The sequence below is a fragment of the Choristoneura fumiferana genome, chromosome 12 (assembly GCF_025370935.1).
Source record: "Choristoneura fumiferana chromosome 12, NRCan_CFum_1, whole genome shotgun sequence".
Taxonomy (NCBI): Eukaryota; Metazoa; Arthropoda; class Insecta; order Lepidoptera; family Tortricidae; genus Choristoneura; species Choristoneura fumiferana.
Window position 1 is genome coordinate 4,293,439 of NC_133483.1, and position 26,849 is coordinate 4,320,287.

At 36.2% G+C, this 26,849-nt stretch overlaps 1 protein-coding gene across 3 annotated transcripts in view; it reads left to right on the plus strand.

The window, feature by feature from the left end:
* heph (polypyrimidine tract-binding protein 1 heph) overlaps positions 1–26,849 on the plus strand; it is a 458,299-nt gene that overhangs the window by 202,628 nt on the left and 228,822 nt on the right. The window contains exon 2 of one of the 3 annotated variants that reach the window (XM_074094996.1): positions 23,386–23,538. The exons of the other annotated variants lie outside the window; for them this stretch is intronic. Coding sequence (XP_073951097.1) covers positions 23,530–23,538 — 9 coding nt within the window. The 5' untranslated portion in view covers positions 23,386–23,529. The remainder of the gene's footprint in view (positions 1–23,385; positions 23,539–26,849) is intronic. 3 annotated transcript variants of the gene reach the window in all.

Sequence of the window (26,849 nt, forward strand, 5' to 3'; positions counted from 1 at the left end):
TTGTTGGAAATATCTGTGCACCTGACTATTTGATGTCACAGGAAGGTTACAGACCGCAAACAATACAATAATGAAATAACAATTTTATACAAGCATTTGCGCTTGAGTTTCTACCAGACGATGACTCGAACACGGAGCGAGCGAAGGCGGTCTGTGGAAAAACCTTCAAGCAAGCTAGGTGCTTAGATATTTCCTACGGTTTCTAAGGTATCTTAAAATTAATCAGAAGTATTTCATCCAGTGGTTGATCAAGTAGAAATGAACATTCGGGTAAACCTTTTTCACTGGACATTTTCATGCCCATAAAGTAACAACTTTGACGCTTTGTACTTTGAACATCGGCTAAATGCACGTAGATGAATATTTTGTTAATCAAAATACACGGCAGTGCATCAGGGCAACGTTAAAAAAACGAGCGTCATATCAGTTTAAAAACTTTTAAAGTTTTTATCACTTTTAATACAGTCAAATTTTCCTAAGCACTGGCTAAAATGTTCTTGATTAATTCTGTATATCGTATAATTTATTAGGATTAGTTGTTAAATAAACCTCCTTCTGATAAGTTGGGGAAAAAATAACGTTAATAGCCTGTTAAAACAAATTTCGTCGTCGTAACTAAATTAACGTGTCTATCGAAATTTTCTTCCAAACATTCCGAACCGAAATCATTACGTTTTTACATATTCATATACTAATAAATACACATATACATATTATAAATGGCTGTATACTCGTAATAGCAGTTGCCTGGGGCTTGAGCCGAATTATTATCTTCTTTTTAGCTCGGGTAAGGGCTACATTACACGCTGGAAGTTAAACGAGGTACAAAATAATTAAGTTCTTATCAAAATTCTCTGATTATTTTATGTGGGGCGTAACTTACAAAGGCTTTAAAACGCTCCCTCGCCGTTGTTACTGTTAATTGCAGGGGTTTTCGACGAAAAAAGAGATTTATATTGTACGCTTATTTTCATACGTAGCTTTGTTTGTGCTTGGGCTAGATTATTGGCACGTAATTTTCAACTTATTTAGAAATAACATGGAGTTATTAAACCGTAATGAAGAAGTAAGTCGTCAAAATATTATTGGACTTAAAATTATATCAAAATGGCTTACGTTAGGCGACCTCATCCCAGTTGTAGCACTTATTATTTCGTGGGTATTTCCTTAAATCCTTATACATGTGTATAAGGATTTTTTTTGTGTGTGTCTGTACACACACAAACGGGAAAATGCAATGCACACGCAAATAGGGAAGGCAGAGCACACGAAGCGTTGCCACTTCGAGTTACTTTAAACAATTTTTGGTTTTAAGTTTGACAAAAACGGTACAATAGTGACAGGTTGCTAGCCTGTCGCCTACGGTATATCTTAACCTATAATATCCTCAGTTGCCTCTTACGACATCCACGGAAGGAATGGAGAGGTGTAATTTTAACCCGTCACCACACGGCTAAAATCCTTATAATTAGGGACTATTTACTCCATAAAGAAAATTTAATTGAGTTTAATTGATAATTTACAGACATAAATGAGACTTCTGTCTGACGTGTTTGTAAATGGCCCTAGTCAAATATCTTGTCGTTTATTTATATCACAAACGCAATAAAAACTTTACCAACAGCTGATTTTAGTACCATGAACTAATAAAACTGTTCACTAATTTAACGTACGCCGTCGACTTCAAAATAAAGTAATTTGGCAACTCCCAGCCCTATTTTTACTTCGTGTTTCTCGTTCAATGTTTAAGTATAAAGTAGGAAAAAAATATATAATTTAATCCAGTCGCCCTCTCCGTCGAGTTTCAGGCAACTTAAATTGCGAATATATCAAAGCTAAATAATATTAAGTAAGCAAAAGAATATAAGGTAACTTTAGGAGACGAGACTAGGGATTTAAGGGGAGCGTATACTTCAACAGCGCTGTTATATTTCCTCGGTTACTATTGTTAAAATTATTGTTGTTTGATCTTTCATTTACATACCTTAGATATATATTTATGGGCTTGTATGAATACTTTCATGTAAAATTCTTTTAGCCAGGCTTTCTCTATCACCAACAGTACCACTTTCTGCCAACTGCACGATGGGAAATTCAGCCGAAAAATTTCGGAAAAAGTCGCAAAACGAAAAATAACATGGCTCTGTAACAGAACGGAGTGGACCGGCATCAGGACAGTAGAACAGCTATTTAAGCTCGCTATGGAGAGGACAGGATTTAAAGTGATGACTGTCAACCTTAAATAATGCAGTGTTTCTCTAAAAAGCGAAGGAAAAGCTAAGCTGTAAGAATGATATAACAGCGGCTGTAGTTTGACAGACAAAAGCTAAAATAACCTTTGATTGTTAATTTAAATAAGTAGATAATTCGATATACATGAGTAGGAAAGCACTAAGCCGTTCTTCCGTTATTTAGAAAAAGCAAGTACCTAAGCGCAAGCAAACAAGCGAAAGCGAGCAAGCAAAAGCAAGCAAGCTAGCACAAGGAAGTTAACGCAGGAAAGCAAGCGGGAAAATTAGTTTGGAAAACAGGGCTATCTTTCCTGTCTGTCCGTTATACTAGATCATGATTGTAGCTTTCAAAACACATTTGGACACGCCGGCTATGTTAGTCGTTACTAACTACTATGGTACTATGGTAGTCGTATACTTGTTATACATTTTCCACCCGCATTCTTCTTTATACGAGTTCTATACACATGCCAATTCAAATCAAAATATTTTAATGAAAATCATTGAAAATATTTTGTTTCCACATTATTGCGTGTAATAATTTGATCAAATTTTCATTAAGCAGATAGTTAATTGCGCATTTTTGTGGTTTCAACGGTTATTAAATTGATATTGACTTTTTCGTGGTTATCACATTTATTAATTATTGAAGTACCTATGTATTAAATTAGTAGTAATACTTTGTTCGACTGAACAAAGACCGATTCTTTGTTTGATGATGACTTTGTTCAAAGAAATAAGCTAAGTAATATTATTTCCTTATTCTGAATGCCAACGTTAAATATTTCGTTTTTAGGGTTCCGTACCTACCTCGAAAGGAAAAAACGGAACCCTTATAAGATCACTTTGTTGTCCGTCCGTCCGTCCGTCTGAATTTGGTACGAAGCAACGTCTTATAGCAGAGATAAAGTCTAAATTGCGAAAACCGTAAATTTTTAGTTACATCATATAATAATAATATTTTTAATCATTTTAAAGTTACTACCTACAGGTTTGTACGGAACCCTCGGTGCGCGAGTCCGACTCGGACTTGGCTGGTTTTTATGTATGATATTGCTTGTAATGTTTTAAACTTTCACTCAAATGAAATCTGATGATGATGAGTAATACAGTGTTTATTTCTATTTGCAATAGGCGGAGAGCAATATATACTTAGCGCCACAAAATTTGGCCCACTCGACATACAAAATTACCTATTACTGCATACATTGGTGGGCCAGATTTTTTGCCGCTCAGTATAGTAAAATCTTTTATTATGATCGTTTGTTTACATAGTAGATAATTTAAATTTTTAATTTGAACCCATAACGTTAAGTTTATTAAAAGAAAAAGAATCCCCGAATCAGGTTTCCACGTGACAGGCTTAGCCTAGTGTGGAACCAACGGAAACCCTACTTGTAAATTGTTTTTGCTTTTAATAAACCATTTTGATTTTTTTTTTTTAGAGAAAAATAGTCTTTTGAGGAGTTTTGAACTGTATTATCTTTTACTCAATAGTCATCTCCAATTTGGATAAATATCAACATCGAACATGTCTTAAAAAAAACTTTTTTTTTTAATTTCACTTTCACTCTTTGCAAGTGCAGAAAGACTTAACCGCGACTGTACTAGATCTATTGGCATTTAATGGCTCGTAATTTGGATGTAATTTTCAATCTCTAGCTCAGGAAATAAGATGTCGGCATTTAATGATTAATTGCTCTCAAAATTAAAGTGTGTTGCCATTCACCCCAAAACAAATCAATGAAAACCGACTTTCCTGTCGCGTTTTTATTTTCTACTCACCATGTCTGATAATATTTTATTCGTTACCCTTCCTGAACGCACGAAGCCATGAGGGCTAGGCTACCGTTCCGTGGTCACCAGTTGGCGCCACTGTGTAGACAAAGGTCCTGCCTGAAATATAGTGGTTAGTTTGTTATTACGGTTGTGAAAACAAAATTTGCAGTTACATCAATTTTTTATGCATTAATAATAATAATAATAATTTATTTATTTATCAGACAACATAGATCCATTATTTGTTAGTACATGCATTAAAACCGTAGGGTGACTGCACCATTCATGAACTTTACCAGTCATGATCATCAGTTATCTGCACATAAGTGTTATTAGTTTTTAAAAAAGTAGCGTCTTTCTTAATATTGGGTTAGCGGAAAAAATATTCCATTATTGGTTCCTGTCCATGATTGGTGCCGTCACCCTAACATAAAAATATCGAGCATGCCACAGAGTTGCGTAGTCCCGTTTTATTCGGAAAAAAAGAGGACAAAGGTTTCCGTAAGACAACACTGTCTCATAACACAGACATTTATTGCCCCGTAACGCATATTTACAATAATTAATATCAGGTATTGCAAAATATTCACAAAATTATTCTAATTATAAATAAACCCGCGCAGCTCACCCAAAACAGTGACATTCGACATTTCGGAGACCTCTCGCTACAGTAGCGCCTCTAGCGGCGAATTCATACACGATAGCCTCCATTGAATGATGCGTGTCTACTCAATCCACACTGGGCCCGCCTGGGAACTAAGGCCTAAGCCCTGTAACTCTGAGGGGAACACCCAAATACTCCGAATTTTATAATTTTCGGATTTATAAAAATCGGATTTATGAAGAATCGGAATAGTCATATTAGGAGTTTTAAAACACTCGGAATTATAAAAATCGGTATTTTGAAATTCGTGATTCCGACTTTCGGAATTTAGTTTTTCGTATTTATGTAGTGTACCCCATTCTGAGAGGAGAATTGTGCCTAATAGTGGGATTTCGTGGCTATATAGCCTGGGATGATGAAGATGAACTATAAAGTCTTCATTAACAAATACAAGCCTCCGCTTCAGTGTGCGTGCGGCTTAAGATTTTACCTTCTCATAGAAGCACCGTCACACCAGTATCAATATTTGAGGCGAACTTTTGCCCAATTGCCTTTGCAAGTTAAACCGTCTTAATTTCTAAGTATTGATTCGTATACCTTCAAGTTTAATTAGTTTCCAGTTTTGAGACGTTTGCCTCATTTATCAGAAACGTTTCGACTTCAGAATTGTGGACGCTGTAATGTTGTTTGAGTGATTAAACTTCCCAAGTGTTTGCCTTAATTATTGTTATTCTGATCTATGTAATTTCATTTGTTTATGTTTAAGCCGATATCGAGAGGATTGTTCTAAGCTGCTTACACAGTTTCTCTTTTGATTAACATTATTTAATTTATATTTTGTTAGTATTTTTTTAGTTTTGGTTGTTAAATTATATTGTCAAAGTTTTAGATTTTTTATTCTTCGAATTTTATTTACTTGATCTTACATTTGCGTAAATTTGTCTAAAACAAAAAAACACCTATTGAACCAGTGTAGTTAATTGTGACACGATTCGTCCTAAACTGCTTAAAGGTTTCACTTTGTTAAAGTTAAACATCATTCTTTCGTTATAGATGTGATATTAATGTAGTTTTTTAGTACCAGTAAACAAAGTAAGCTCAGCGCGTATGCTAAAACTAAATGTGCATTATAATAAAAAGAAGATCGAGGCACGCTCCGTTGCATAAGTTTACTCATTAAAGTCCAATTTCTTCAAACGTCAGGAGAGTAAAAATATGAAAAATTTGCTGTTGCGAAACTTCGCCGGCTCGAATGGTGGTATTTATAAAGAATACTTGAACAACCACGAGAGCCATCCCCAGACACGGCTCTTAACTAAAAGAGTTTGTTGTTCATACACTATCGCGTCCTAATATGCTCTGTTGATTCAATTTTCGTCGTCCGTAGCCATATTTCAGTAGCGGTCGAGATTTCAATTCATACATAATATTTGAATAAATAAATATGCATGAAACCAATTTATACGGGCCAGGCTAGTGAAGCATTGCCCTGGGCCGGTGGAACCACAATATCAGTGCCTCATTAGTGGCATCCCGCTGCTACGGCGTAGCGGCCTACGAGCCCGCTACGGAAGCGCTACGGCGGGCGCTACGCCGTCGTTATTGTTCCCTGCCAATTCCGAGGACGTGACAACTTTGCAGCTGCTTGTCTCTATTTACAGCGTCCTTTGTAAGCAAGTCGTCTTTGTCGCTGTGTTCTACTTATTTGCAGTGTTTTCAGGTCGTTTCTAATGTTGCGAATCCCGCTAATTATATATATGAAAGTTTGTAAGTCTGTTTGTTACTTCATCACGTCTAAACCGCTGAACCGATTTAGATGAAATTCGGTATACAGATAGTTTGTGCCCCGAGGAAGGACATAGGATAGTTTTTATCCCGGCAAATTGCATAGTTCCTACGGGATAGTGAAAACCGAATTCTACGCGGACGAAGTCGCGGGTAACGTTTACATAGTACTTTGTATTTCTGCTTTAAAAATTCTAAAGGATCTCAAAGAATATCATCATAATCGGCAGTCGAAGACGTCCACTGTTGGACATATGCCTCACAAACAACGCCATAAAGACCGGTCTCGCACCGCTCGCACCCATCAGAATTCTGCTACTTCTATCAGGTTGTCACGCGTTAATAACTGTGTTTTAAAATTAATTCATATTTTTTTGTAAATTATTGAGTTAGTAACTTAACACCTTTTGCAAAAGGTTTTTAATATATATTTTTAATTTGGTTGAAAAACGTTTTCACACAGTGATCGATGCTCAAAGTTTACGACGTCAAAGAGGTGATTTCATTTTGAATCAAAAATTCAGATGTAAAACTTTTACAGATGTATTGAGATATTGACTCAAACTACCTAACCAGACGCCAAAATATTTTAACATAGGTTTTTTCATACCCATGACGTATGATCACGCTAACAAACGAATAATTGTTACCTCGACGTTTCGGCTACATTGCAGTGGCCGCGATCACGCTCACGAGTAGACTAAGGGATTGGGTATGGTAATATTTATATGTAAGTGAGAATGACGAAAATTTAAAAAGCATTATAATATTAAAACAATTTGTATAATTCGAGTCAAATGGTCGAAGTACTCAAATGAAATTTCAATAGATTTAATTTTACCGCGTACCTTGTCGAAGCTCGATATTTCGACACAGTTGCAGCCGCCTAAAATTTGAAATCATGTCATTTGATTTGTTCATAACATTAGTAATCACATTAGTAACATTAGTGGTGGTCTGAGTGGAGAGCCTTGGGGGAGGCCTATGTCCAGCAGTGGACGTCTTTCTGCTGACATGATGATGATGATGATTAGTAATGACCGCGATAGTCTAAAACATTGTGTTCAAAAGATCTAATTCTAAAAACACTAATAAACTAAATAAAACATATTAAAAAAAAACAGTTCTCAGTTTACCTTAACATAAATAAAATAAGACAAGTGATTAAAAACACAATATACCCAGACACAGGCAAGTATACAATCTTTTCATCTTCGTTAACGAGAAGCGACGTGACAAAAAACGGGCAAATATTAGTGTGGTAACATTAAATAACAGGCATTATCCCGGTACAATATAAACGTCGCGACCTGAGCACAATAAGCGCTCGTCGGTTAATGGCCGCCCGTCCGTCATCTTTCCCCTGCGATAGGGATGCGGCCTAACCGAACTTAGTGCCAGTACTATTAAATAAAAAATAAATAAAGAAAGGAATAGTAGATTATTGTCGTGGCCTGGAAGTAGGCAATTGCTGGCTGAGTATGAGTATTCTTTTTGCTATTCCAGCCGAGACTAATATAAAGCTTTTCTCAAAAATGGTGAATAATTCTGAAATAGTATAAACTTTTTCTCAAAATATATTATAAAATTAAATTTTATTCCAATATTTTTCTTATGCTTTCCCGCCTTTTTTCATTAAAAATAAGTGCAAGTGCATTTTTCCACCGAAAACACCACAAGCTATTTCAGACCCAATAGAAAAAGTCCGGAGTTCCAACAAAATATCTTATACCGGCCATTAGACTTGGCTGTATACGACTTGTGCCAACATTTCCATGGCCTTTTTAACTTTAAAAAAAATGTGACTGATTGCAGGCGCGCTAATTTATTATTGTCGAGCTAGCGCACCTGCAATCTTTTTAACTTTTTAATTTTTCGCTGACCATAAACTATGCACTGCACCTTCTGATATGTAAAGAATAATGTCAACTTTTACGGACATTTTTGAGAAAATTAATTTATTCACAACAACAATCGCAAGCAAACGTCAAACGTCAAACGGACCTCACGATACTAACGCCATCTAGCGATATTTCACCTCTGTGAAAACCCTCATTAGTCCCAAACTAAGCAATGAATGTACTATATACTACCTGACTACGAAGCTTGAGGTCCTGGGCTCGATTCCCGGCTGGGGTAGATATTTGTATGAATAATTCGAATGTTTGTTCCCAGGTCTTGGATGAGGTCTTATATGTATTTATTTATATAAGTATGTTTATCCGTTGCCTAGTATCCATAGTACAAGCTTTGCTTAGTTTGAAACTAGATCAATTGGTGCAATTCATAATACAAAAACACAAATTCGCCCCAATAAGCGAAAAACCAGGTCCTAAAAAAATCTTGCCATGTTTTTTGGATGTCTATTATAGTACAGTAAACTATCCGGACCTTTGGATTCGTTTTTAAATAGAATAATTGATTGGTTCAAATACTTAATCATATTTTTAATTCAGATTATTTGTAGTTTATCGTAATCTTGGCCCATCCCTATCCAAGCTTCAACCACAACTAAGCACGATTTTCGCAATCGATATTTATATTTATTTTATAGCGTTAATTATGAACAAACCTTTATTCAAGTCGAATTACGGTGTTATTTTATGCAGGGTATTTTCTTAATAGGAAAATCTAATTAATGATGGTCCATTAGCAATTAAATACGGTGTCGTTCCTTTGTTTTAGTTAAACAGATATTTATTTCCGATTTAGTTTAGCGTTGGTTACTATGGAAGCTTTTACCTGGCAACCGTGTTTTTAGATATAACAAAAACTAAGGTCAAAATCAATATTAGGAGTTGGTTTAACAAATGTTAAGCCCTCTTTAGTCAATCACTAATAAGCTCCTGTTATTTTATTTTAAATAAGTCTCTGTTTTTTCGAATAGCAAAATAATTCGAGAATACCATAAAAATCGAGGTACGAGTGCCGGTACTTTTTGTGATCAACTGCGGGTAGTTCGAAGGACGCGCGCTGCTAGGCAGACTTGACACCCTACACTTGAGTCTACTCGTGACCACGGCCACTGTAATGTGGTTGAAACGTCGAGGTAAATATTACTCGTGTGTTTTAGCGTGATAAGTCTCGTTTATGGTATTATAATATTCAGATAACAAACATATTACCTTAGCGGACTGTCTGTGACCAGCGGCGCAGCTTTTTTTTCTCTTTTCATTGCGTGTGCTGCCATGTTACAACTTGGTCCCAAGCGTCCCCGCCGCGCATTGAATGAAGAAAATTTCCGGCTCCGAAACCGTATGCCCGAAACATGTCGAGCTAAACTCTATTTAAGACGCAAGTTATCCGTTTTTCATAGAATGGAGAAAATGCTCGTCGCACCATATGGCCGGACCGTCAAAGGACAGTAAAGAACACACAAAACATACCTCTCATTCAATAAAGCATGAACAAACGCCGCGAAAGCTTATGCAACCTTCATACAAAAACATGTAAGAAACTGAAATAAATAATAGAGTGCCTCTAAGCAATGAACGCAATTGGTTCCTCGAGTCAGGGCTAACCTGCGCGAACCCAGCCTTAAAGTATTAAACCAACTGGAGATACAAACCTATCCCTTTGCTTATAAGTGCAGCACCAGCGGTCATACTCGTTAGAATATGCAATCGTGATTTGGGCAATTCCAGTAAGTGCTTGACGACAAAATTGCATAGCGAAATTCAGATTTTTATGGGATCCATTCATTTCATCAAGAAACATGTAATAATATTAATGACAATTATCGCGCGCTGTTCCTTCAGGAATTGTGCATTTTTCCGGGATAAAAAGTAGCCTTTGTCACAATCATTCTGGCCCATAAACTATCTCAATGCCAAAAATCACGTCGATCTGTCGCTCTGTTTCAACGTGAAAGACGGACAAACACACAAACACACACACACAACTGATATGAAGACTGTAAAACTATAAAAAACAGACAATAATCAAACATGAAAGGTTATAAAAGTTTTTTATTTTAGTTATTTTGTGTAGTTTTACGTGTGGCACTTCCGTTCGTCTTAAAGCTCTAAGACCCCAACTGTAATCCAAGTACCGGTAGCCGTTAACTCTTATTTGCACCACGTACGACAACTTTATTTTTTCATGCCCCATAACGAGGATAAAAGTTTTCCAATAAGGGCTTCCCAATAACTTTCTTGCCGCTTATTACCCACGTGACAATTGATGGCAATGGCTCTTTTTAACTGACTTCTAGAAATGAGGGTGTTTACCTGATATAAAACGGTAAGTGCGTTATACACGCTTTTGTTTGGGTTAGGTTTATCTTAATTATGCATTGTGTAAAATAAAGTCACTTCCCGCCATCTGTGTGCTAAAATATTTTTAACAAAGTGACGGATTTAAATGTGGTGTTCATAATGAGATAGATAGTTTTTCACGGAAAGTATTAGGTTTAGTATGGTACAGTAGTGACACGTCCCGGCTTTGCGCCAGTATATTTTTGGGAAGTAGAGCTGGAAAATATGAATTGTTTTAGATTTGAGACCTTTTTTTGAAAATTGCATCTTTCGAACCGTATTTACACAGTTAAATTAAAAACAACTATTCTTTTAATAAAAACTTTGAAAAAAAAACCATCAAGTCTTAGACTTAAGTTAAGCGTCAAGTGGTAGCAAACAGATAAAGTTACCTTCGCATCCCACTGATAAGATAATATAAATGCGAAAGTTTGTAAGTCTGTTTGTTTGTTTGTTTGTACAAAAATAGTTTGAGTCAGGGGAAAGGACATACAATATTTCTATCCCGGAAAAACATAGCATAGGATAATTACGGTGATGAAGTCGCGGGCAACAGCTAATTTGTAATATTAGTAGTAGGTAATCCTAAGTCCTAACTAATATTACAGAACCGAAAATACAAACTGAGACATGGAACTAAAACGTCACTGGACGTCACTGGTTTGTTTTGGACGTGATTGGTTTTTTTTTGGAGTGAGAATCATAATTTGATTGCTTAGTAGCGACATCTCGTCTGGGTGAGCGGTTAGTTCCGAAAGAATGTGATGTCTCTCGATGACAGCGAAACATAGATGTCGCTAGTTCTGCTGCTTAAGTAGCGTAGTAGAAAAAAGCAATCTGAGATATGTGTGCATAGGAGAAATTTGTGTCTAGACTCCTGTCCAGCGGTGGTGTAGGGGTTATAGCACGCAGCACGGATTGCTGAGGACCTAGGTTCGATTCCCAGCGCTGGTTTCTTTTTCTGGTTTTTCTGTGCATCCATGTCTCAGTTTGTATTATCGATATGCTTTTCACGGCATACCCGTAAAAGTAACAAATTTGGAGTTTTTTTTTATTCGACTGTATGGCAAACGAGCAAGTGGTCTCCTGATGGTAAGAGATCACCACCGCCCATAAACATCTGCAGTTGAAATAAAAAATCCAAAAAGACTAAAAAAAAAAACAACAATATTACAGAAGTTACAGAACACAGTAACGATTTCCATTGTCTCCGATCCATTTTTCCATGCAGCCTTTCCATCGAATTAATTTTTAACAACTCGCCCTGTAATTGGGCGTTCGCGTGCCTCCACGCACCGCGCTGCACCGCCAAGTGTGGACAAAACAAATTAAGGCGAAACCTTGTTATGTTATTGTTTAGTTTTGTAACTAAGGGACCCCATACATCCCTGTATTTTTTTTTGTTATTTTTTCAAATTTATACTGTAGTTTTTAAGTATTTTATTTGTAATTATTTTATTTAAAAAAAATGACTTTCTGCCAAGTTTCTTGCGGCGCATTCTTCTTGGCAATGATGGTCTTTCCGAAAGCGCTGGTAAAAAATGACGTGTAAAAGTGCCCGTTGCGGCCTATTTACTGAATAAATGATTTGAATTTGAATTTAAATTTGATTTGTTCCGGATTTACCCCGTATTCGTAAAAGCTGGTAGACTAGAAAAGTATGTATTAAAGTACCCGTGCATCGCAGTTTGTTTACAAAATTAACCTCGTTTTGTTAAGAGGCGCGTATATAGTGTACAGTCATGTCAGTTGTACTCGTAAAGCCGCTTGCCAAGCTTTCATAAATTTGATTATTATTTTGCGTATTATGTCACTTTGTCAAACAGACAAAATATGAATTTAACTTTACTATAATTGCGAATGTGAATATATTGGTTTGTTTTTTACGTTTGAAATACTCATAATTTTGTGATATGGAGATACTTTGATACCCTGGAGAGGAAGTAGAATAGTTTTATCGTGGACAATTGCATAGTTACAGTGAAATAGCGATAAACGAAATATTTGCTTATTAAACCGAAGTCAAAAGGAAGTATCCATCCATGTATTTTTGTACATACAATATCAACTGTAACCTTTATTGATTGATATTTTACAACTAGTTCGAGTAGATTATAAAAGAAAGAAAGAAACAAAAAATGTGCATGTCACAAAACGTTCCCAAACCAACAAACTGCCGGCCATCAGAACCGGTGCTGATCTTCCTCATTATACTTTTAAAAAAAACACATCTCAAACAAAATGAAAACTGAGACAATCTTTAGATTCCAAAATAATAGTAAGATCGTACTCAAATGCTTGCTTTAAGCATCATAAACCTTTTGGCTTTTCCGTAAATGATTAAAAAACGACAATACGAGTATTACGGCTTTGTGGTGTCCTCTTAACACAGCGCTCTGTATCTGAGGCAGGGTGGGTAATTATAATTTTGCTTTTATCGTTTTCCGTGTCCTGATGCTTGTTTGTTTGGGATTCGGGTTACGATTTTGTTTAGTGGTTTCACCTAATTAGACGAGCGACTGAATAGTCTACGCTTCGGGACAATGTTTGAGTTTAAAAACTGTTACACTTTATGGAGCAGTTAGAGCACGATCACAGACAGGCGTGATGTTTGTGTGTGTGTGTTAGAGCACGGTAGCTGTAAAATGGACCAGTAATAATACAATTAGTATTAGGTATACGATTGCAATTATTTGAAATTGTTTACTTATCCTTTGATGTTCATCTTCACCATCATCTCAGCCATAGGAGGTCCACTCTTGGACATGGGTCTCCCCCATTTACCTCCAGTTGCTTCCATAGGAAGCGACCTGCATTCGCATTCGCTTTATCCAAGTCATCGGTCCATCTCATTGGTGGGCGTCATACGCTGAGTAAGTCGATCTGCGATCCCCACTTGAAAACTTTTTAGCCCCAACGGCCATCTGTTCTCCGTGCTATATGGCCTGCCCATTGTCACTTAAAGCATCACGTCCACTGCGTCAGATCGGCGTACTGCGTACGTAGCGGACAGATTTGTTGCTTTGTATGGATTTCTATGGTACTGCGTGCACTGAATCGGCATTTCTGAGCCAAAATAACAAATCCGTCCGCTCCGTGCGGTGCATACTCTCCGATTCCGATGCAATGGACTCGTAAGGAGGGCTCGGGCTTTAAGGAGCTAATTTGCTTGACTGTCAGTGACCCTCGTTCTTCTTCTTTCTTCTCTTTAAATTTTTCACCCTTGAAATTACCATGATATGATTTTAAATCAAGTACTTATATATAAATAATTTACTAGCTTGAAACATGTCGAGCTAAACTCGATTTCAGACATGAGTTATCCAATGTATTATCATTTAATATAAATATTTATTACTACTAGACGTTATCACAATAAGATTAATAAGAATAATGAAGTACTTATTAAAATTTGGCAGATGGACTTTAGTTTCGTTCATTTTCTAGCATTGGGTACTGAAAAAATTAGGCACCTACCCAAAAGAGACGTTGGTCACAGTAAAGTTCTCTATCGTTTGCCCGAAGTTCATATGCCATAATGTATAGTTTCCATAATATTTATGTTTATTCGTCATAAAGTAATTATTTCTGAAACATTATTTCCTCGGCATTGATATTAAACTAACCTAACCAATTGCATTCTATAATATAACATTTAAATAATCTAACCAACAAAAAATTGGAAAACTCCCGACTTTGTCACTTCAAAGTTCAATATCTCAAAAACGGCAAAATCGCTTGAAAACCTGATTTCAAATTAAAAAAATCGCATTCAAATCGGTCTACCCGTTTAAGAGCTATGATGCCACAGACAGACAGACACACATAGTGGTCAAACTTAAATAACAACCCTCTTTATGCGTCGGGGGTTAAAATACAAACAGTCGAAAATAGAACCTCCTCCTTTTCGAAGTCGGCTAAAAATCTGGAAAACAGCATAGTTCTTTATATTTTATGGCAAAACGTTGGCATGGTAAGTGAAATTATGGCAAGTGAAAGTATGGTAAGTGTGAAGTGTATAGTACACACACACAATATCCTTAACAACAATTTTCTTTTCTTTCCAGATCTTGTTTATATTTTTAATCTTGCATGCACGTTTTGGCGCGGTTGTTCTTGTACTGTATTGTGTCATAATCATATCATAATAGCTGATAGCGTCCAGCTGTTTTTAGTACTTAGTATTTTTTTTTATAATTCGCCCTCGCAGCCACCCAAGTTATAGGCTCAGCCTAGTTTGGGGTCTGATAAATAAATCGATTGCAAAAACTTATTATTTAAATAATCACTTAGATTCAATTGCAATACATTGCCACCGATGGTCGATCAATAATAAATCTATAGCCATGCGGCGCCGCAATGTATCGAAAACTTGCTCGATATTTCCCGCACTTTCAAAGGTTTAATAGAATGGTTGCGTGACAAGTGCGCGCGCGCCACCGGAAGCGCTGGGCGGCAAGACTTCCGCCCGGTTCCGGCTGGAATCGACGCGGACGGCCCGTTTCCGGCAAACTCAATCCCCGATTAAGTAAACTGTTCGAGATTTAGCCGCCGATAAAATTTATAAACCTGTTTGATTCTTTGAATGCTGATAACGTTTCCAATGCTGTTAAGTGCCGTGTCCATTTATTAACTTTTACCCCGACTTGGAAGTTTATTCACAGTACTGTAGTACTCGTAGCAGTAGCATAATTGCTGTTAAGAGTTTTTACATTAGGTTTTGGTTTCGTTACTTCATATTACATAGTCTCGATTTTAATGCATAGATAGGCTACATCAAACCTACTACTAGAAGTGCGTTAAAATTGTCAAAATTTCAGTTTATTAAATAAAGCATACCAAACAATGACTCGAAATTCAACAATAAACAATACTGAAAAAAGGCACGAAGTAAATACCTAATAAATTAAAAATTTCAAAAACCCCTGACACAAAACAACGCCAGCAAAAATAAAAAAAAAACGCCACCAAAAAAGACAACTAAAAAGTAAATAATAATTATGCACTACCTAGCTGTTGCCCGCGACTTCATCTGCGAAGAATTCGTTTATCTCTATCCCGCGGGGACTATGCTGATTTCCCGCAAAATTAGCCTAAGTTAATTTAGTATAAGTACCTAGTAATATTTTTCGGTGTCGGGGAACCGCTGAGGTAAATATTTTAAAAAATACAACATATGTACTTTAGTTTCCTGTTAACCTATGCCAACAGAAAGGTACAATAAAAAAAATGTTTTTGGTGTACCTCCCATAGACGTAGTGGGGGTGATTTTTTTTTCTCATCCAACCTTGTAGTGTGACGTATCGTTGAATAGGTATTTTAAAACCATTAGGGGGTTGCTACAACGATTTTTCGATTCAGTGAATTGTTTGAAAAATATTTGTTTAAAGTGCAAATTTTCATTAAAATCGAGCGTCCCGTCCCCCGTCCCCCCTCTAAAATCTAAACCGGTGGGTGGAAAAATTTGAAAAAATTCATGATGGTAGTAGATATATCAAACTTACAAGAAAAACTATAACGGTTAGGTTTTCTTGAAAATAGTAGTAGTTTTATAGTAAATAGCAGCCTAAGGTATAAAATATATTATATTATAGTACCTAAACTTGGAATATTCCGTAGAAAATACGAAATCCTTAGAAAAATATTACTTATTTTTTTCGTAATGGCTACGGAACCCTATTTCGGGCGTGTCCGACACGCTCTTGGCCGGTTTTTTAATATTATTTCTTGGTTCATTAGAGGAAGTACACAGTAAGGAAAAAAATAAAAAATGCAGTTAGTTTCTTCATTCCAAATTGAAAATGTATTGAAGCACTAACCAGATGCATCTAAAATGCGAAAGAAAAAATAATTTCTTCTCTTTATTGTCAAACTCCATCAGATTGAGCAGATTTTTCCACGTTACCATTTACATATCGATGGTGGTAAGTCTCAATTCTGTGAACGTCCGTAACTGAAGTGACCCTCGTTATTATCAAATCAGCCGTATAACGTAAAATCACTTGCTTGGACATAGACCTTTTCGTAAACCTTAAGCTGCTTCCCTTGGAAGTGGCCTGATCCACCGTGAACCCCGGCTTAATAAGGTCATCCGTCCATCTCGTTGGTGAACTGACGTACACTAAAAACCAATTAAATAAATAACGCGCAAAAGCCATAATTTTGCATTTAAAAAATATTAATTTGTAACATTTTCTTTAAATGGACATTATAAGTTAAAAGTTAAATAAAACTCAAATAAATTTTATAACGTTCTAAACTTTCGTGATTCTCACTCATAGTCAAAATACCACCAATGGGACTTATCGACACGAGTAATACACACACGAGTAATATTTACCTCGACGTTTCGGCAACATTGCAGTGGCCGTGGTCACGAGTGGACTGAAGTGTGGGGTGTCAAGTCTGCCTAGCAGCGCGAGTCCTTCGAACTACCCGCACTTGATCACTAATAGTACCAGCACTCGTATCACGAACTACCCGCAATTGGTGATTTTTATTTGTCACCCCATCACACCGACTCACAACACTCATCCCGACGTCGACACTTATTAATAACAGGATTCCACGAAGATGAAAGCTTATATCCATCGTCCCGGTTGACATTTTTATGTTTTTTTATTTCAACTGCTTCACGTACCATTCTTGAGTAGAAATGACGTTCCGTGGACAGAATTTTGGGATTGTGAAGCTCAATCCAGTGGTTTGGTCCTGACTCCAACAAATGCTCGGCTATGGCTGACTTGTTTGTTTATAGCTGAGAGGGTCAAGGAAGATATTGCAGCTGTTAAAAATCGCCAAGTAAATAAGTTTTTATCCCGGAAAATAGCATAGTTCCAGGGGTAGCGATAAACGAACTGATGATGTTGTTGATGACGATGATGATGAAATGTGAAAATCAACCACCACTGGCGTACTAACTCTGCTTGCTTGCATTATTGCTTACATGCTTGCTTGCTTGCTTGCATGCTTGCTTGCATGTTTGATTGCATGCTTGCTTGCACTATTTCTTGCACATTTGGGAGTATTCTTGCTTGATTTGTTGTTTGCATGCATGCTTGCCTTCTGGCTTCACGCTTGCTTGCATGCATGCTTGCAGTATTTATGCTTCCTCTAACACACTGATTGCAGCTGTGAGGGAGTGAGTCGCCAGCCCGCTTCATGAGCGCTGAAGGAGATACCATAGACCGGTCATCGCGGGATCGGGGTAACCCGCGATGTTCATCTAACCCAGGCCGATAAAATTGCATGTTTGTTGATTTGATTGACAAAATTACATGCTTACTTGCAAGCTTGCTTAGGTGGTTGCTTACATGCTTGCTTACTTGCTTGCTTGCATGCTTGCTTGCATGCTTGCTTGCATGCTTTCTTGCACGCTTGCTTGCACTATTTCTTGCACATTTGGGAGTATGCTTGCTTGAGTTGTTGTTTCAATCACTACAAGTTCAATCTGTTTTGAGGCCTCCTACGACCTAACATTAACAAGGTATTTTAATGTAGAATGCTAAAGTGCCCCTTACAATACACCCATAAAGTAACCTCAATTTTTAATTCTTGATTACTGTCCCTTACGACCAATTTACTCTAGTTTTAGCTTTTGATGTACGCCCATAAGAGTATTCCTTATTTTATAAGTTAATGCCCCTTACGACGTACCAATCACACCTTTTTTTAAAATGTCTGTTTGCTACTGCCCCTTACGACCGACAATTTACTCTAACTCTTGCTTTTTATACCCCTTACGCCCATAAAAGTATTTATTATTTTATAAATTGCTGTTTTTTAATGTCCCTGACGACGTTCCGATTATACCATTTTTAACCCTCAACATACATAATTAATTATACAGGCCAATTAATATTATGAATGCATCATCATCTCGGCCTATATACGTCCCACTGCTGGGCACAGGCTTCCTTTATTAGGATTTGTAAGGACAGCTTAAAATAAACAAAGTAGCTAAGAGAAATTTACCTCAACATCCTTGACTGACATTCCATTACGGAAATGTTAGCTCGACGTCAAGCCATTAGGGGATCCATCAACTTAATCTTCTTTTTTTGTTTTGCTTTTGGCATCTTATAAAAAAATGCGCGCGTTGACAAAGAACAAACGTAGGCAATCAAATACGTCCTCCGTGTTTGACGTGTCTGACACGACTGACCGAATGTGCAATGCGCAAACGCTCGGCGCGTGGAAAGTAGGTAGACGCGTTAGTATTTTGATGTTAGGTACAAGAAATAGGTACAGGCGGTAAGGTTACGCCCAACAACTTCTTGCTTTTTTATCTTATTCGTTATAAAATGTTGGGGTGTAAAGGGCAATGAAACAATAATTGACCCATACGCCCTTTTATTATATTTGTTGGGTTTTTTTTTAACGACATGAGCCGAGTCGTAAAGGACATATGAGACTGCCACAGCCCCCTTACGACCCAAATATTAAAAAAATAATACATTTACGCCATTTTTCAGCTCAAATATTTTATATCATGTCCCTTAAGCTATTTTATTTTAAAATAATAAATGTTGATAACAGCAAAAGTAAGGGGCGTATCGTAACTTGAATACTACCAATCGACAGAGAAAAAAAAAACTCTAATTTTCTATGTTTAAAAGTGATTTTCGGTATTTTGTCCCTTACGCCAATTGATTTTGAGATGAGTAGTAGATATATCAAACTTACAAGAACTATAACGTTTTGGTTTTCTTGAAAATAGTAGTAGTTTTATAGTAAATAGCAGCCTAAGGTATAAAATATATTATATTATAGTACCTAAACTTGGAATATTCCGTAGAAAATACGAAATCCTTAGAAAAATATTACTTATTTTTTTCGTAATGGCTACGGAACCCTATTTCGGGCGTGTCCGACACGCTCTTGGCCGGTTTTTTAATATTATTTCTTGGTTCATTAGAGGAAGTACACAGTAAGGAAAAAATAAAAAATGCAGTTAGTTTCTTCATTCCAAATTGAAAATGTATTGAAGCACTAACCAGATGCATCTAAAATGCGAAAGAAAAAATAATTTCTTCTCTTTATTGTCAAACTCCATCAGATTGAGCAGACTTTTCCACGTTACCATTTACATATATGGCTAGGTAAGCTCAATTCTGTGAACCGTCCGTACACTGAGTGACCCTCGTTATCATCAAATCAGCCGTAGGACGTCCACTGTTGGACATAGGCCTCCCCATAAACCTCCAGCTGCTTCGATTGGAAGTGGCCTGATCCACCGTGAACCCGCGGCTTTAACCAGGTCATCCGTCCATCTCGTTGGTGAACTGACCGTACACTAAAAAAACGAATTAAACAATAAAAACAAACTAGAATTTAAATTTAAATGCTGTCCTCTCAAAATAACATAAATGCAAATGAAAAATCCAGATTTAACCTCGAATACAGTAAAGTATGAAAACTTTAAACCTTCCGAGCAAACTTTTCGTTTATGAATAATGCAAGTTTGTACTATGTAAAGCGTGTTACAATGTATGGAGTCAACAAACGTTTACGGTTCCCGTAGAGTCTTCCCTATTAAATTTTCAGGAGTTCAAACAAGATGACGATAAAAATTTTACTCAGATAAGAAGTATCGCCACACACTAGTCGAGGAATATAAGTTTTCAACGAAGGTAGACGTCCGAAGGCCGGTAACTGCTTCAGTAGTTGTCATCGTTTGTTTTATTTATTCGGTACAATAACATTTTATATATTTATTATACACATAATAGTAAACAATTAATTTTACATAAAAATAAAAATAAAAACACATAAAATTAACTAAAACGGGCTTCCTCAGCGCAGCGCGAGGCATCGTACCCAAGACGCTGGCGGCGTTGCCTCGTTGCACTGCGAGGCTCAGTCTTTGGGCGAAGAAAAAGCCTGCTCTTTGGTCGCCACAGACGTCGATTAGTTTGTCCGACACTTCTTTCATAAACTTTTTTGTGTCGGACGACCAAGGCTCAAAGGTTTACATATTATTATAGACAATAAAGTAAAAAAAATAAAAACATTCCAGGAATAAAGAATTATCAGTTTCTGAAAAGTTACTACCTACGTCATTAGTATAGCATTAATGGGGCAAACAACCGTAACCCTCGTCCTATAGTTTAACAGTCGCTGTAGACGGAATCGGCCAGGAGCGATAACACAATGTTTTCCTTGATTTCCGTTAATTTCGGCAGACTGCTCAGTGCAATTGCAATGATAGGAACTATCTGGTGATTATTGATTAACTTGTTGGTCAAACCGATTTTTTTTTGTAGATTTTTTTTTATTTGATAAATTAACAAATTCACTATGACACACCTCTTTCATGAACATTTTATCAATGTGTTCATTAAACTAGTACAGACCTATTCTATTGCATACATTGAAAATTAAGTACATAATTTAATCTGTGTAAAAAATAAAAAAATAACATTTTACTTTATAAAATTACAGAACAGAAGTAGCGCAGTTCTGTGGGAATGCTTAAACCTAGTATTTACAGCCTTATGGTCAAAGGCATCCTATGTATATTATGTGCCAAATTTCATCCAAATTCTTCTTAAACATTTTAGCCTGAATGAGGTTAAATTACTCACAAGCTTTCATATCCATACTATCCATACTATCCATACTAATATTATAAATGCGAAAGTAACTCTGTCTGTCTGTCTGTCTGTCTGTCTGTCTGTCTGTCTGTTACGCTTTCACGCAAAAACCGCTGAACCGATTTGGATGAAATTTGGTACAGAGATAGAATAGACCATGGGAAAGAACATAGGCTATCTTTTATCGCGAAAAAAAGGCTTTAAGGGGTTGAGATAGGGGGTGAAAGTTTATATGGTGGAAGTTCGTCGCTGTTGGAAATAAAACCATGAAACTTGGCATTTAGGCACTTAATAAGAAATAAGTCGGTATGTGTTTTAGCTTTTTTGAAAATTCGACCTGTGAGGGGATGAAATAGGGGATGAAATCTCATATGGAAGGTCGTCATTATCGAAGATAAATCGATGTTTCTTTATGAAACTTGGTATTTGGGCACGTGATAAGAGATAAATAATTGTTCGAGCGTTTTTTTAAATTCTTCTTCTCTTAAAACCGGTTAAAATCGACTCGAACTCGCGCGTCAAGGGTTCCGTGCATAGTATTTATGATATCAAGTGTTAGCAGAGCCAAGCTCATAAGCAAAATGTACGCAATGTGGGGTCATTTTACATGACTTATTAACATAGACAGTCAGACATGACAAATTATGATTTTCAGATTTTTCTTACTTATTTTGCTATAAAGGGAATAAAATTTGCTATAAGAGCTTCCTTTATACAAAATTTCAAGTTTCTAGGACAGCCGAAAGTACCCTATAACTTTTTTTGAGTTTAGGGTTTTAATTTCAACTCGATAAATACTCCGCACGTTTACGGGATATAAAGGGTCTTGACAGACAGACGGACGGACGGACAGAGGTACGGAACCCTAAAAAACATTTGTTCCGGCTCTTTTCAAATTTCGACATTTTTCATACCTACTTGAAAATATGGGGATGAAAGTTCGTAAGGAATTCCAAACAATTTATAATATTACTAGGATGTTAATCAAATCCTAGTTATGTAGGAAAGTTACATTTCAAGACACTGTTTACGGTAGCAGTTGTGTAAATAAATACTTACGTACCACACGATTTTCACAACAAAAAAACATAAACAACTTATCTCAAAATAATAAGAATGTTTGACTTTAATTGAAACTCAATCTATTATGATGGAACCCGATTCGATTATCTAGTCCCGCTTCGATCAAGATTTAAAATGTTACCAATCGCTCTGTTTGCATTATGTCGTCTCAAATTATCCGAAGCCACTGCCTAACTTCTTTAAAGGAATATCCGATCAAACGTTGGCGTAAACTAATTCCGCCGAGCAAACTCGAAACTCCGTTAAAAAGGAGAAAAACTGCGCCAATATCCACATCGGAGCCAACTAAATTGGTTACCGATTACACTGTCGATTTAACCCCAGTTTGCTTATGTTAGGTTTTAAACGATACGCTGAATGATTTTCATGCAGATTGACTTTAAAAGTTTCCAGTTCAGTAAATTACATCTTTACCGCGTACCTAATTGAGTTTTAATTTCCAAGCAATAAAGAAGAACGATGTACCTGTAAGTCTTCTGCATGACTGGCTATTGTAGTCAAAAATTGTGTTATCTTTTGAAATTTTAAACAACATGCATAGTTAGGAAGGCAAGATGACTTAAATAGAGATGTGTCTTAACGACTGGCGGGATATTGCTTAAAATTGGGGCTAACGGAGAAAATGAAGAAGGTCCTTACTTATCAATGGGACACTTCATTAGGCTAAATAACATTATAATATTCCTAATATTATCCATACTAATATGATATTATAAGTGCGAAAGTGTGTGTGTTTGTATGTTTGTCCGTATTTCACGTCGAAACGGAGCGACGGATCGACGTGATCTTTGGCAGAGAGATAGATTATGGGGCAAAGAGTGACATAGGCTACTTATAATCCCAGAAAAATGCATAGTTCCCGAAGGAACAGCACGCGATAACCGAATTCCGCGCGGGCGAAGCCGCGGGCAAAAGCTAGTATTATAATATACGTGTAACTAGGCGCGCTAGGTAACGCGACTGATGATTCCAGATAATGTAAACTTTTAATTGATACCAATATCGTGTGTGTAATTTTAGAAAAGTTGTTAATTTGTAAAATTGATTTTCAGGACCCGTTATTCTCCTGAACTGCGCATGAAGATAAACCGAACTTTCTAAAAAGTAGTGTAACGTTAAGTGACTTAATAAACTTGGTGTCAAATCGGCCGTGGTGTAGTGCAGTGCTGCCATTGCCGACCGTCGTATTACGTGAAATGGTCAAGGTAATTTCAAAAAATCTGTATGGAATTATTCACTGCTCTCAATTTGCGCCACGCTAACCTTTCGTGTGTTTTGGGGCTTCACTTTGTAAATACGTATCTGAATCACTCACTCACCTCCCGCTAAATCAAATATTCGGTGTCAGAATGTAATCTTTTTCTGTTTGAATGTTTAGAATTTCAAATTTATTACATGTACAAAGTATTTGCGTGACGCACGGCGTTCCACTCACAACTTTAATATCACGCACTTTTTTCAACGTGTTCACACCTGGCTATTATAATGTTTTAACATTCGGTTATGTGGTGTTGTGTTGTTGTTTTGATAGATTAAGCTTTATTTCGTTTGCTTTTATAACCACTTCATTATCTTAGCCTGCAATGTAAACGTTGGCATCACTTTCAATGAATCAATCAATTAAATTGTATGTTTATGATATAGAAAAAAGTTCCACGTTTAAAATTTAGGTGACTATTAAACGTTTTGAATGTTAGGACATTTTTGTCAATACGCTATTTATATTAATTAGCGCAGTCGTAAATATACAGTTATCTTTTTCCGTCACCTAATTCCTAATTTGTGGTAATATTGTGTAATCCTCTTTAATTTTAAATGCTATGAGTAGGTACAACGTTAAGCTCATTACTGATGGGAGTGGTTGATATGTGGTTGGTTTTGTGTCTATTTATATTTTCTGTTTGATATTTTGTTCAATTGAATGCGGTTACCGTTGTAAATGACTGGAAGCGGTTATAATATCGGTTACATGAATTGTCAGAATAATTGAGTGTTAATTTTATGTTCTGAGGGTTTTATTTTACTATTTACAAATTTAATATCCAAAGAGTATTTATTTATCATGCATGATTAAACGGAAAAAATAATTTGTCGTCTATCTGTATAAAAAATGTAATAGACGCAAATTTTAATATTTGAAGCTTATGGTACTTCATATTTCGCTGCATTGTATATAAAACTTGTCAAACCCAATATTTTTTTTAACAGCAAAAATGTGTATGTAGAAAAAAACATCATTTTTACACAAAATCTTAAGAGATTACAAATTTATAAATTGAATAAATTACTTACAATTTTTTTATAAACGATGCTGTTTTCGGATGAAAAATTTTGATGAAAAAAATAATTTTAGACAAATCGAAAAAAATAGGCCATAATAAATCAGGCGTCGTAAATGACTCACAGTTTAACGTATTATATTTCAGCAGCATACAATATGATCCATACATTTCGCCGGCCTCCCCAAGCCTCCTTTCGCCTCGTATCACTTCTCGCAAACGCGTTCTTTATCCAATTATCCGAAGATAAATCTCACCTGCGACTGTAGGAAATAACGTAAGAAAACGTTGTGTTACGGCAAAGTTACATTTTCACAAATCCGGCTTTTTCTTTGACTTACGGTAATAGTGGTCGCGGTTAGATTGAATCCTGAATTCTGTTATCTCATTAAATAAAGGTTTTATCCAATGTCGTATGATGTGATATGTTTGAGAATGAAAATGTCGAGTATTCGCATGATAATGGAATTGTTTCTTTTCATAAATTCTGTCACAATTATAAAATATTTGCTTGGAAAGTGACTTTTGAAACTGCCCAAAATGTTGGCTTTGATGAGAATGCAGCACCGTTAGAAAAGAACAAGTAATTTTTCGATGCAAGTAATTTTTAGACGACCAGATGGCCTAGTGGTTAGAGAAACTGACTACGAAGCTTGAGGTCCCGTGTTCGATTCCCGTATCGGGGTAGATATTTTTATGAAAAATACGAATGTTTGTTCTCGGGTCTTGGGTGTTAACTATGTATTTAAGTATATATCTATCTATATAATTATATTTATCCGTTGCTTAGTACCCATAACACAAGCTTTGCTAAGCTTACTTTGGGACTAGGTCAATTGCTGTGAATTGTCACGTAATATTTATTTATTTTATTTATTTAAGAGCGAGCGCAAAATATTACTATTTCATGGAATTAAAATTAAAACGGTTTTACAAATCAAATATTTAATTGAGTAGACGATACGCGTCGCTAATAATGAAAAATAACGGTATAACGTTCTTTTTGTGTTGAAAATAGTCCTGGCTTTATTTTTTGGCTAGGCCATTCGTTGAATTTTCGCATCTTGCTTAATGTAGATTTTACGATCTAGATACGCACCTCAAACATCTAAATGAAATAAAGCTATTTGACATTTGACTTTTATCATCTTTCAAACGACATTGCTACTTGTTTTGATAATAGAGATCTTACCTTTTCAATTAACTTAACTAAACATAGGTGTGAGAAAAAAACATGATTATTAATTAAAAGGAATTAAATTATTATTTATTAAAGTAGAATATCGTCGTAAAATTAATTCTAATTTACATAGACGTAAACTAAACAAGGCTTTTTCTATGATAACTAGGCAAGAGATAGTTATAACTAGCTTTTGTCCGCGACTCCGTCCGCGTAGTATTCGTTTATCGATATCCCGCCTGAACTATGTCCTTCCCGGGAACTCAAACTATCTGTATACCAAATTTCATCTAAATCAGTTCAGCGGTTTAGACGTGATTGAGTAACAAACATCCAAACCTCCAAACATCTTCACAAACTTTCACATTTGTAATATTATTTGGATTACATATATAGATAAGTGGTAATATTTAACATTCGAGACTGAAGAGCGAAAATTAGTATTTTCCATACATTTATATCTGCCTCGAGTGGGCGTCAAAACCGTGACTTCTAGCTTCATAGTTATTTTCCCGAACAAACTAAAAAGAAACCAGCCTATTTGGTTGGTTACCCAATAATATAAGTAGGTGGTATTACTACATATGCACAATTAAAATTCGAACTCCTTTAAATACACAAGACCCCGGCAATCGCATTAAATAATCAGCTATATCAGTATAAATCAGTATAGGGCTCAAAAACACGTCATGCAAAATAGAGGCCGTATTGTCTACCGTTTCTGGCGCTCGCCAGCCATTGTCAGTTTTTCAAAAAATCATTATCAAATCTGTCATTTGATTGCAATCGCGAGCGCCAGAAACGTTAGGCAATTCGGCCTCTGATATCATACAAAGACTCGTAATGACGTAATTGGGCGCATGGAATTATTAAAATTCCATAACGCACGAAAATCGTTTGCACTTACATGGGAACCTATTAAATTCCACATTATGCTTCTCCGAATCGGCAAATTAGATCGGCACTCCTAACGGTCAGAAGACGACACCGGCTCCTTCACTCTGGATATGACGCGGTATTCGTCCTCCCTCTCATGACTAAATTTAAAAGCTAAGTC